Source organism: Erpetoichthys calabaricus, chromosome 1 (assembly GCF_900747795.2).
Source record: "Erpetoichthys calabaricus chromosome 1, fErpCal1.3, whole genome shotgun sequence".
NCBI lineage: Eukaryota > Metazoa > Chordata > Cladistia > Polypteriformes > Polypteridae > Erpetoichthys > Erpetoichthys calabaricus.
The window spans coordinates 224,501,404-224,515,493 of NC_041394.2; the positions used below are offsets into that span (position 1 = coordinate 224,501,404).

The following is a 14,090-nucleotide window of genomic DNA, read 5'->3' on the forward strand; positions in this document are numbered from 1 at the left end:
AATGATCAGTGTACAACTATTAAGTTTCTTGAGAACTTCAACATCTCATTTTTATTTTTTTAAATACAGAATAAAGATGAGTACCTTTCATACTCCATCAAATGGCAATGTTCATATTCCATCAGGTGTAACATTACATATTATTATTTCCACAACAAATGCCTACATAGTGCAACTCGAGTCTTTTCAAGAACCTTTCTACAAGTTTTCATAATAATAATAATAATAGAACAGCTTTCTTTAAAGTGTTTATCCAATACCTCCTGCACCTTCCCACCCAAAGTTGCAAAAGATAAGATCACATATAAAACTGAGGAAAAACGGACATAAATTATTTTTCAATTAGTAATACATTAACCTTTTTTTCTGTTGGCTGGAGATAAAAGAACCACTGCTTTGCTTTCCTCATTTAACTAATCAGAGCCATCTCTATTAAAGATAGGCACATTTTCCTCAATTAAATAGCGACAAGTGATACAGCATTGCCAAAATACACTCTGAAAGCATGCTTATTTAGGGACTACATTTTTAATTAATATAGCAAGATATGGCAGCTTCATAATTATTCATATCAATTAATAGATGTTTATTGTGGAAAAATCAGAGGAACTACTGTATTTCAAGCAAATAAAAATGAGATGAAAAATGATACACAATTCTAAAGTAGAATACAGAGACTGCTCAGCATAGAAGAATTCTCTTGCACTTGTTCTCCAACCTGGAGCAGCCCCCTTAAACAAACAAAGAAATATCTACAAGCTTTACAAAAATTGCACATGTGGAACGTTGCAATTATAAGCAACTCCTGTTCAGCTTACGATAGTATCACCTCAGTCAAGTGGGTTTCAGAATGAAACTGCTCATTCGTATCCTCTATGAAATACCTACTGAGAGATGTTTACAAAAGCCTGCAATACACTCCTTTATTGCAACCTGTCTACAGCCTATCAAACTCCTATGAAAACTCCACACGCTGTTCAACAGAAGCACTTCTATGTTACATTTCCAAAACAGTCTTTTTGCTTTTGTGGCCAAAAGAAGTACAGAGTACTAAGTGAGAGCTTTGAATCTTGAATAGTATAATATGGTGTGGGGAACAGCCCGGACACAGACAGGCAGACATCATTAAAGCACCACAACACGTTTATTTACAATTATTTACAATAAGTGCCGGGTATGGCGGAAGTGCTGAGGGCCAGGGGTCCATAGGCATTGGGGCGCCCCCTGGCGGTGACCACGGGCCCCTATAGGGTTGAGCTTCATAGCTCTGTTCCTGTGGTCCCCAAAGCCACCCGGGCGGTCGCGCCCACGTGGTCTGGGGGAGGCATAAGCCCTCCTCTGGTCCTCCTGGGTGTCCCAGCTGGGTACTACCCCCAGCCTCCTGTGACAATGGCTATTCTGTTGCATACTTCTTCATAGCATTAGTGATCTAATGGGTATTAGCACAGCATTCACTATTTAGAAATTATATGTGCCTGACCCTATGCATCAATTACCCAATCCTTATGATATATTTCAGGTTAGTTACACCTTCTAACTTTATTCCCAGAATCAATTTTAAAGCACTTAATTTACAGTATACAATATGTTAAACCACAGCATTTTAATGTATATACCATTACCTTTGAGTTATAATCTAGCTATTATTTTTTTGGCATATCTAGTTTTTATTATTATCTATAAAGAAGCACAAATTAAAAAAATTAGGACTTTCTCTTTTAACTTCAATAGGGTCATTCAATTTTATGTTCATACTTTAATTCTCTAAAAACACAGTATGCTTTTCCTACCATGAAACTTTAAATGAGTCTTATGCATTTCAAAAAAATGTTAAACATTCACTATTATTACAATTTTTATAGTCGCAGGGAGCCAAACACCATTTTAGCAGAACTGTGTACAAGACAGAAACTCATAATAAATGGGACACCAGTGTAATTAAAAGCACACTCACTCAGACAGGGACAATTTATTATTGCTCATCAAAGAAACCATCTTTGGTATGCTGGAGGAAACCAGAGGAGTTAAAGAAAGCTCAAATGACAGAGTATGCTAATACATACATACAAACAATAAGTGAGCCGGGATTTGAACCTGTGTGCGTGTGTGTGTGTGTGTGTGTATATCGTGCCCAGCCAGGACACCCCTTCTACTTATGTTCCGGCGGAGCAGCCATGGGCTCCTCAGTATCTCCCCCGGGACACTTGGTGGCAGCCTCCCTGGTAGACGATGATGCCTCAGTTTCCCGCAGGGTTCCATGGGAGATGGAGTTCCCCACAACCCTGTGGGGAACTGGGGTGGCCACCAGGGGGTGCTGCATGGATCCCGGAGCCAACATGAACACCTCTACAGCCCCGCCTGGAAGTGCAATTAATAATGATAGTGATCAAGCACCTGGAGCACTTCCGGGTGGGCTATACAAAGGGCCAGCATCCACCATTCAGGAGCCAGAATCGGGAGGAAGAGGACAGGTTGCCTGGGAGGAGTGGTGGTGCCAAGGTGGAGGATTGTGTGTTGTGGGTTAACTGCTTTTGGAATTGTGTTGCGGCTGGGGGGGTTCACGGGGAAGACGTGCCGTCCAGCTGAAGAAAATAAAAGTCTTGTTTGGATTTTACACGTGCCTCTGTGTCAGTATGTGCCAGGTCGGGTGCTATATAGCGCCTTTCTCACAATATATATATCAGTGGTGGGCCGTCAGGGCTTGCAAGGCCTTCTCTGCTGGCCTAAAAAAATATCTGAATCACAAACTGATGTTAATTATATTTTGTCCATGAATACTTATTAAATAAATTCCAAATAGTCTGTCCGCTTCCTTTCATAGCTTTTCCGATAGTTGTGCTGCTTCCAGACATGTATTTTCGTATTAAAGCATTTAACCAATCACATTTCAGCCATCATTTGTTGCCAGGCAGGGTCAAAGTCAATGAAGTCTGCCCGGAGGCCTTCACAATCCGTTCTGCAGGCCCTCTAACACAAAATAAATGTTGACTAAACTGTTGCTTCAACCAATCAGATTTTGAGTTGGTGTTACTAGGGCCCTCTAGCAGGCGTACGGCAACGTCACCGTATTCAGACCCGTTGATTGGATAGGATGGTGTAAGTATGCCATGGATGATTTTGCAGGAAAATCTCCCACTGATCTCCTTGACTTCCTTCATCATAAAAATCTGAATGAGAGCATGGGGCAGCTGTACACATTGGTATGTTTGGCGGTGACCATTCCCATGTCCACTGCTTCTGTCGAGCAGACATTTTTAGCCCTAAAGCGAATTAAAACTTATGCCAGAAATACGACAGGGCAGGTTCGACTTTCAGCATTAGCTTCGATGGCGATAGAAAGGGACTTCGTGATGGAACTGAAGCGCACGGATAATCTGTATGACAGAGTAATTGAACTGTTTTTGAGATAAGAGAGGAGGATGGATTTTGTTTACAAATAATCCGAATTTTTGGTGAGTAAAATGTTGCGACTTTCCTAAATAATATTGCAAGTTTATGAGTTATTATTGATGGTTTTTCATGTGTGTCACGGCTGTAGCTGCAGTGGAAAGGAACTTGTTCACCCCTGGTTTGTCTGTTCAATAAAGGCATTTATTGTGGCTACAGGAGTTATCTATCTGCAATGCAATGGCTCTTTATACTGTATTTCTGCATATTAAGATGGTTTTTATAACCATAAATTAGTTTTTGAGGGGCGGGTTGATTCAGATGGAGCACTACTGAAGGCCTAGGTGTGAAATGCACGGTCCGCCACTGATATATATATATAAATTTTTGGGGGTATCAGCACACCATATGGGAGCATTGCCATCAAAGAAGCATGTTGTATACTGAAATTACTTAAAGCTAATAAGAATGCTTTTAGCTGTCTCCAAGACACCACATACAGATGCTTTTGAATGCTGTAGCTTTTCTAAGAGGCAGCATACAACAGAAGAGCAATCAGCTACATTGACTCAGTCAAGTGCAAGCAGCTGAGTGCACAGCAGCTGGTTGACGCACAGATGAGAAACACAAAGCATGTTGTTGAAAAGATTGTCAACAAAATCTATACCAAAAGTAGCACCAGCAAGAGAAGGCGACTGCACAAAAGAAGCAGAACATATTTTATTCCATGCATTTTCTCACCACTGACAGGCTTTTCAAGTTAAACTTTCTTCACATTACTACTAGTAATGTCTTTTTACTGTTCATTCATCAAGCCAAGAGAGAGTTTCAAAATGTTGTAAATGTTCAGCTTTAAATAAAAAAAAGCAGAAGACCCAAAAGTTCAATGAAGACAAAGTAACAGAAGACAGAACTCAAAATAAATTATCTGCCTGTGGAATCGGTGCCTAATTGTGAATTTCCCCTTGGGATTAATAAAGTATCTATCTAGCTATCTAATAGACTGGATGATACTGTTTAGTTATACACTTTGTAGACTTTTTTTTGTGATTTAATTTTTCATAAGTTGAATATATGTTTGTCTTTTGATTCTCTGAATGTATAGGGCAGTCTGACCTAGATCATAAAATGCAACATTAAGACTGTCAATAACCCTGCATTATGTAAAAAAGGAACCATTAAGATCTTTGGTTTCTTAAATCAAACATCACTGGAATCAATACATTATTGTGAATCATCAAATAATAATATACTTCCTGATAAAGATAATCAACTATGTTTTAATAGCAACATAGAGGAGAAAAAAATACATAAATAACAGTATTTTTAAATATATAACTAAAATTTTTTCTTATTTTGTAGGTTTTTTGCATTATGTCCCCCATGTCAATGTTAATACTTAGGGCTATGGAGTCGGAGTCAGATGTGCTTTCAGATTTGGAGTCTGAAGCAATTATTGGGTTGCTGAAGTCCGAGATGGAGTCTGTAAAAATGTACTAACTCTGACTCTAACAGAGATGGGAGTAAGTCCTACATATTCATGTCTCAAGTAAGCTTCAAGTCCTGACTTTCAAGTTTCAAATAAAGTCTCAAGTTAAAGATTTCTTTCAAGTAAATGGATTTATTCAAGAAAGTCAAGTCAAATCATAGATGAGAAGATCCGAGTCAAGAAGTGCTTACATTTTCACTACTATCTGTAACTAATCTAAAACTGACAATGTGTGTGATATATTCTAACATCTAAAGAAAAAATAGATTTTATAAGAGAAAACAATTCTTAATAAGTAACAATGACTAGTATATAAAAAAATTATTTTACTTTGAAGTAATTTGCATAGATGGTATTGATTTTCCACAGTTCCCTCATAAGTGCAGTGTGATTAATACATAAAGTATTTAAAAAAATAATAATTTTGAAAAGCCATGTTACTTCTGAATATCCATCCATCTATTTTTTCAGACACGCTAGGAGCCTATCCCAGCAAGCATAAGATGCAAGACAGGAACAATCCCTGGACAGGGCACCAGTCCACCGCAGGGCAAACACACAGACACATAGTAAAGCCAATTTATTACTGTCAATCCACCAAATCCTCATTTGGACTGTGGGGAAAAAAAACCATACACAGGGAGAGCATGTAAACTATGTGCAGGAAGGACCAAGGACATGAACCCTGTGTGGAGCTACCATGCCGTCCACTTCAGAGTATTGTTACATAGTCATCTTTCATTTCAAAATAATTTATTTTCATAATTTTGCATATTTATCAATTAATATTTCATTAATCCTCCACCATTTATAATACATTTATAGTACTCGTAGAAAATTGAAGTTTATCACTTATTTGAAAACAATGTGGTCACATGAAACTACTGCCAGTATTCTCACTTCCAATTTGGGCAATGAGGGTGACTCATTTAGACCATTCTGATGTTTACAAATGTCCAAGTTCTGATTCAGCTGAATTAAATGAAGGTGGTTATAAAGAGATAACAGATGTTACAGTAAAATAAAGCAATACACCTAACATCACAAAAATGTGATTACGTTTTTGACAGCTGTAGATTTTACTATATACTTTTGCCAGTATTTAGCTTGTGTAATGTTTGTATTTTGTCACCTCCCATGAAACAAATCAAAGTTACCATGTTACAATGAAACAGAATGGAGGGTCATGAGTACAAGTTCCCAACACTGGCATGCAGCCAAAGAAAGAAAGAAAGAAATCTTAACTCCGATGTCACTTAGTTTATGTTAAGCATCTACACATCTTAAATTGCCTATACATTACCTAATTCATCATTTCTTGTTTTTGGAATTGCAGAGCTGTATACATAAAAGTTTGATCTGCAGAACTACTATGAAAATGTAAATTAATTCATTAATAAATAATAAATAAATAAACAATATGATAAAGCATGTTTTCCTCTGCAGCAACCTTTTGTATGGCCTGGCATTGGAACAGATCCTCGCTTGGATTGGCAGTTCATAGAGATGTGAAAACAAGTGGACTTTGCATTGCACCAGCACTCCATGTGGTGACTTGAATGGACACAGGAGATTATAGATAAAGGTTAGAGAGGTGCAGTGTAAAACAGGGTGAACAGAGGTAGGTGGCAGGTGGAAGTAGTACATTAGTTGGAACAATGACACATCAATCATAGTATCTGGAGTCAACTCTCGAGCAAGTGCAACTGTCTTTATGAATCTTAAAATGACAAACTTTTAAGATGTTGTTGTCATGTTGATGATTTTTGACCCTTCAGATCTTACAGACAGCTATTCCTTTTTTTGTTCTGTCTTCTGCAGTAAATTTAAAATATTCAGAATTGATCATCCCCAGTGCTGATCCCTCATTGCTGTTACCCTCTAATACGCCCATTAGTCCTGATTACTTAAGCAAGTATGAAGCACTGAAGAGTATATTGATGGAATGCAAATTAAATCACTACCACCTTTAAACCCAAACTTTAACAAGTTAGTGTGCTAAAAAGTAACCTGATTATTCACATTGGCAGTGATGAAATGCCATATATACATACATTGAGGAGTTGGAATCAAAGGTTGCTAACACTTAAAATCCTTTACTTGCAAAGGTTAGACATCTGTAGTGTTCATAACTTTTCACACTTAAATACATGATATACAGTAGTATTGACAGATGAAGATTTTTACTTGGCAAGCTGTTGACTAATTATGTCTTTTTTGTCACTTTAAACACTGGGCTGTGTTCTGCAAAATAGTCTGTTTCAAATCCCTACAATGTATTTAAATGCACTAATTCAGAGAGCAAACACTAGGGGCACACAATTATTTTTTCCACATATACACTAGTTTATGGGTTTAACATGGCACAGCTAGTTACATTGTTGCCTTTGTAATTATGGTTCTAGGAGCCTCCGGGTATATTATGAACCAAAAATTCATTTTGTGGGAAGTCTGCAAGCTGTCTACATGTTTTTCCAAATTTCCTCTACATCCTCTGTTCCTCCCAAAGTCCAAAGGCTGGTGACACTAAAGCTGCATCTAAGCTCTCAGTGCCAATGTGCACCTGTGTTGGTTTACTTAATAGATGAAATTGCATTCACTTTTTTAATTTGCTACTATTGCTTCCAAAAAACAGATTCTAGCTTTCCACATCCCTAAAGAAAAAATGGCTCAAAACCTCTAAAATAATTAAAAACAGCCAATTTGGTTTTGATAAAGTACAGTTCAAAATATCAAATACCATTTACTGCGGTATGCACACTAAAAGGTTTCAAAACCTGCAAACTTTATAATCATTTAGGGTAGGTGAACAGTGGATACAGAAGTTACATATGAAAGGAGACATATATGAAAGAAAAGTCACAGTCTCTTTATACACCATTTGGTAACTATACTAATAGCTAATTAAATATATTTATAATTCATCTCTTATCTTATGCTTTTTAGTACTCTATGCCTAACAAGAGTGCCTTTCAATTCTGGCATGGTATAGACCTATGCAAATTTGACATGTTCCGTGGAATTTGTAATGATATTTCATGCCTCCCTTTTCATCCTTTGGTGGCATTCCAAAATCTGCAATGAAGTTTCCCTGATCACACATGTTAAAAGCATGAAGTATGGGTCATGTCTAATACTTTTCATATTTAAAGTATTAATAACCTAGTCATAACATACCAAAATGGCTTTAATTACCATTCCTGAAACACAGATACAAACAACTTATTACACCAATAGCCATTTTTATGATTTTATTTAAAATAAAAAAAAAAAATTCTGATTCATCACACTAAGGTAAGTTATTGGACCCCATAGGACTTTCCATAAGAAATTAAATTTAGGAGGAAATTGAAAATGTAGCCTATTTGAACAGTGTAAATAAGTCAAACATTCAAGAAAAAAAAAAAATATGCTGACTTGCGTGACAGTTGCTTGACTATGTGATGCCAACATTTTAATTATCTTGAATCCAAAAATAAACAAATAAATAAATTGTTGATGTAATTTAAATAATTTTTATCTTGAAAGAAGTATTATTTTCTACCTATTTGTGGATGCTCAGCCAATGGTCATTGCTGCTTACAGCTATATTTGTTATATTTATTGTTTAATTAAGACTGTGACCGGCCCTGTACATGGAGGCAGACAGCCAAGAAGATAATGATGGGAGAACTTAGAAAAAAAAAAAACAAAGAATGAGAGAAAGAAAAAAACCCCACACAGACAAAAGATCCAAAAGAACATAATGGAATGGTATTCAGTATATATAAGAAACTGACACAGCAAGTGTAGAGACATGCCAAACCCATAGGGGTCTGTCATTTTTATATTTTTCTCTTCAATTTTGAATACCAGGCGCCTGTCAACATCAATAACTAAATTATACCTTTACAAACATGCTTTTAATAAAGAGTAGGAAACAAGAAACTATAAAGGAGAAAAATGTGTGTGTTAACACTTTTTATTTTCTTAAATTACATCTGTGGCTTAACAATATTTGCAATATACTCACTGCACATTTATATCAAAAGGTCACTAACTTTGTACTAGCATATAAGGTACAGTCAGCGCATGCTTCTTGCAACTGCATTCACAGTTCTATGGGAAAGCCCTCCTTCTACTTTGCACTTCAATTAACTGGACCCCATAGATGCTCAGCTGAACACAGCTGCAAAGATCTGCTCTGCAAGAATGCACCTTATTTTTGTTCAAACATCAAAAGGCTTTGGTACTCAGAAGAACTGACGGGTAAGATCATAGCTACAGTTCAAGGTACCACTAGTGGCTTTGCTTAGGTTGACTGACTTTGAAATAAACCCCTTCCTTGATAACTATGTGTTTAGAAATTCACATTTCTCTGTTAGAAGTGCCAGGCATTTACTCTGATCTAGAGATGTGTTTGACATCCTCTTTCATTCTTCAGTATCTTCCTTCAGTAGACAATTTAATGTCATTTACATTATTATGAGGTTGAATATATCATTCAGGGATTATGTATGGAAATGTACTTATGTTGAAGACAGTTAATGATCTATTCCAAAGGAAAACACTTAGAAATTGCACAGATCTCTCAGCTGTGCTCAAAAATTATATCTCAGCAAACACAAGGAACAGCACAATCCCATTTCTTTGGTCGAAAGCTGTCATGTCACATTATTCAAATTTGTATGGTCCTCAAAAGATTTAGCAAGTTCCATAAGAAAGTCATTGCTCTGAAGCATATATAAAAGGATAAATTCATAAAATATGCTGGTACTATACATAGATCTTTAATACAGTAATAATAATTAATAATAATTCATTGCATTTATATGGCACCTTTTCTCAGTACTCAAAGCGATACCACACAGAGCAGACCCGGGATGCAAATCCATTATCTCCTTACTGTAAGGCAGTAGCACTAACACTGCACCACCAGTAGAACACAGAATATCAAAACTTAATACAAAAATTCTAACCACATAAACTTCTTATCATACAGATATTAGTTTTCATAAATGCAGACAAAAAATTAAGCTGAAAGCAACCCTATGTAATAGCTTGTGGAGTTATGATGTATGACAGGGCTGCTACATTGAGGAATGTACTTTTTTCTTGATAGTTGCTCTATTGTGCATTTTTTGGATACTAATTCCCAAAAGATTTTTTTTTTCTGTATGTACATTCGTAAGACTGTTCTATACTTTTTAATTGTTATTTTCATATTAGAACACTTGTCACCATCTTAAGTGACTCTTTTACTATCTGCACTCTGTTTATGCTGCATTTTTAGAAGTTTCCTTATTTGATATTAGTAGTGTTTTGTTGCTATAGCAACAGATACTTTTTACATTATCCTTTTAAAAAGCGCAGGACTACTTTTATCCAGAGGGTGGAGCCAGTATACAAACAAATCTAAAAATTACATTAAAAATCCTTAAAAGTTTTAAAACTCTTCTGAAATAGCCTAGTGTCCTAAAATACAAATGACAGCAGATACTGCATTAATATTTATACACCAGTACTGAACTATATATGCAAGAACTTATCATGTTATCACAGTTTAACATACAACATATGCAATGGCAATCCTGAATGTGCAGTTGTTGCCCATGTTAAGTGTTCATTTTTCTGAAGCTACAGAATATGGTAAATTGCTGAACTTTGATTGGTTATATAAATAGTATTACAGTCTTTATGCAACCTGCAAACTAACACAATATTAGTCATATACTTCCCAGTACTCCTTAATAATAAAAAAAAGATAAGAAACAGACACACACATACAAAATGTGCATCCAAATACATGGTGTTCAAATTGATTTAAAAGGATGTCTACATTAAACCACTCCAAAGTAAACAAAGCATTGCAAGGTAAAGTGCATATCCAAGTAACAGGTTTATGCAGTAACTACTTGAGGTTTATATACAGTACCACATACCCTAAGATAGTGCTGCCCCTGTAAAACATTCAATATATTAACTTTAAAATATAGAATTGATCATACTTTGGATGGACTCTTTTGCTTCTATTTTTACTGTTTACAGAGATTCTCCTTTGAGTTTAATATTCTCTTTTAATGCATCTTTCCAGAAACAGAAAAAATGTACTCTATATAACTTTAAATAAGGCATTTGAAAATTTACAAAAGAAAGATAGGTATATAATTTGCAGGCATATATCACCGTTGTCCTTCAAAGGAAAGTTGTTTCCAAGCACATACAAATCAAGGATCAGACAAATCAAGAAAAATCTGCAGTCATGTCAGCCAGATCCAAGCCAATCACTGAATATACTTTTTTCCTTAGAAATATTCAGTACCCCAACTGCTGTACAACACAAAATGGGCTACAGAAGATTTGTAGGAAGAACTATGAAATTACGAATAAGACTCGTTTTCAGTTTTATGAAAATTAGCGAAAACAAGTAAAGACTTGTTTTAAAATTCATACAGTGCCTCAAGAGTTAAACAGGATGATAAACTGGTGTAAACTCTGCCCATCGTTTACTTTAAACATTATTTTTATTACATTATTCAGAGAACTGACAGCAAGGTAATGTTACGGAATTCATTTTTGAAATATATTGCTGCTTTAAACTGTAAAAAGGAAAATAGAAAAGAGAACAATGCACCTGCACAATGGCACATGCTAGCCATGCACACTGCGATCTCATTTAGATAAACAGAAACAGAATGCGAAATTGACCATAAAATGGGAAAGAACTTGTAAACTGGGCTGCATACCAGAATTCAAACCATATTAATGATGCATCATTAAAAATATTCTGAAGGCAACATCAAGGGTCTACAAAACTTTACTGCAATTCCACTCTGCTCAAAGTGATAAATCTGCTTGTCCTCACAAGGTAATCAACACTTACCTTAAGCTACAGTATGAAACACGCATGTTTCAATGTCATTGACATTTGTTGTAAGGCAGTAGAAGTTATTTAACAGGTGAAGCATTGCAAAACGAACTAGGATAATATTAATAAAGAAAAATAAATGTAAGTAAAGCGCCATATAAGAATAATGCTATACGTGCGCCAGCAAGCTGTTGCAGGCTAACTTCTTACAGTTAAAAATGATATTGGTCAATTTTTTACTTTTTGCAGCATACATATTTTTAATGCCATAGATGTTCAAAAGTATCCACAACATTTTATGTTATTTTTACATACACACTGCATATACATGTGCATCCCAAAAATGAAACATAACAAAAGCAATCTTGCCGATTAAAAGGCCACTCGGAGTACTGACCAAAATCAATATCGCTCCGTTACTTAAAGCATGCACCGACTGGCATTATATGCACCCAGCTCCATCCTAAAAACAAAACTTTGCCTTTCTATCTAGAGTTACGTATTTGCCCAAAAAGCAAACCCCAGAACAAGGCGAAGCAAGCCTTCAATTAATGCCAATCCTTCTTCAAAGTTTACGCACCGGCGCCAATGACAGCCACTGCAGCGCGCAGTTTTGTTTTACGTGTGTTGTTCTAATGTAAGGGCAAAACCAAACATTGGCTGATGGAAAAGAAAAATTTGCGACACAGGGACTTACTGCAGTAGACGATTAGAAGGCTGGCCAATATCATGATCACCCAGAAAGTTGAAGACATGCTTGGCCAGGCGTTGGCATCCTTTCGATTACTTATCCGGGGAGATGGAGCCATTGTAGCCAGTACCCCTGAACGAAAAGCAATTAAGTCAATTTCACCAGCGAACTCTCCCTTTGACAGATCGCCTTTCTCCACGTGTAATCCCCAAAAAAGACATCTTCAAAACGAGCGACTGACCATCAGCGGTGCGCGAGTGCTTCATTAATCATCAGCCAGTGGTATTCGGTAAACTCGTCTCGTTAGCTCTTACACCGGGGTCCCTGGAAATGCTGCGCAATCCGCAGCCCGGGTTTTTTTTTCTCTCTTTTTTTTCAGTAGAGCGAATGGAGGTGCTCTTTATTTAAAAAAAAATCGATCCAGAAAAGGAAATCAAGAGATGCAAATATTCCACGCTCTGGATGCTTTCTTGTCTGAAGTTTACATAATTGCAAAGGGGAAGAAATCCTTGTCGTGGACACTTCAAGCGGACAAAATGAGCTCCGGGTTTTCTAGGCAGAAACTAGAAAGCAGTGCTGTGAGGATACCATTTATAGCGCAAATCCCAGCACACCTGGGACTATGGAGGCGCGCACGATGACAGGGACTCGTAACTCTTTAGAGGTAATGCCCTGCGGATAAACCGTGTAAAAAAATCCCATCTAAAAGCAACGTGTGGCAATAAATCGACAAAGCGGCTCCCAAGGATGGCGACAGACTTTTAAATGAAACGGAGCTTTAACGCAACGTGAGGTCCTTTTTAATACCAAAAGAAGAGCAATATAAAAAACGGGATGGGCGAGCATACAAGGGGGATGGAAATTGCAATTTAGACCCCTTGTGAACCACGCGTTCTTCGTTAGCTCTGCCTGACTCGCAGGGGTATTACAATCGCAAAGGGCTTTCTCAAGGGTGCGCTACATTCCGCTGTCTCTACCTCCTCGCCTGTCCCTGCTGCCAAACAGTTGCGGTTGTCTTCCAGTGACGCAGCGCTGGTGCTGCCGGTGCCCGTAAAGAGCGAATCACGCCCACAGGTAGAACGCGTGGAGGCAAAGAGCCGGTGCGGGGAGGCTTTGCTTCGCTCTCCTCGGCGACGTCCTCAGAGCTAAGAAGCAAGGTGCAGCAGCACCCATATCGTACTACTTGATAATGTAAGCGTCAAGAAAAGAGCACTGACTGAAACACGTCTTCTTCTACAAGCCACAGAAATCTAGTTTTAATTGCAAGTAGGCAAGCCATGAATCTCGCTATCCGGAACGTTAACTGTAATATCTGTGGCTTCTACATCAGGGAAAAGCTGGGCAACCCAGTCATAATTGTTAACGCACACTAACAGAGACATAGACATATAAGTAACCGTACTAAGAAAGTGTAGTGTATTTATGTTTTAAATGGAAATATAAAGAGACCAATTTTTTATATTGGATTACCGCTCTGAAACCTGCTCTATTGAAAAAAAAAACACACAATGGTAAATATACTTTCTGATTGAAAATATTAAATGTGACTACAGTATATGTCAATATGTAAGAGTTACATAATCTGTGTTGGCAACGACATTATACTGTATATTGCACAATAGTAAAAAAAAGCATCAAGTTTGTTAGTGTTGTGCCTCAAGGCCATGGGCATAGTA

General features: G+C 37.0%; 1 protein-coding gene across 2 annotated transcripts in view; it reads right to left on the minus strand.

The window, feature by feature from the left end:
- tafa5a (TAFA chemokine like family member 5a) overlaps positions 1–13,866 on the minus strand; it is a 719,776-nt gene extending 705,910 nt beyond the window's left edge. For both annotated transcript variants that reach the window (XM_028812114.2, XM_028812088.2), the window contains exon 1: positions 12,421–13,866. In XM_028812114.2, the coding sequence (XP_028667947.1) occupies positions 12,421–12,532 (112 nt within the window). In that variant the 5' untranslated portion in view covers positions 12,533–13,866. The remainder of the gene's footprint in view (positions 1–12,420) is intronic.
- Positions 13,867–14,090: the final 224 nt, after the last annotated feature.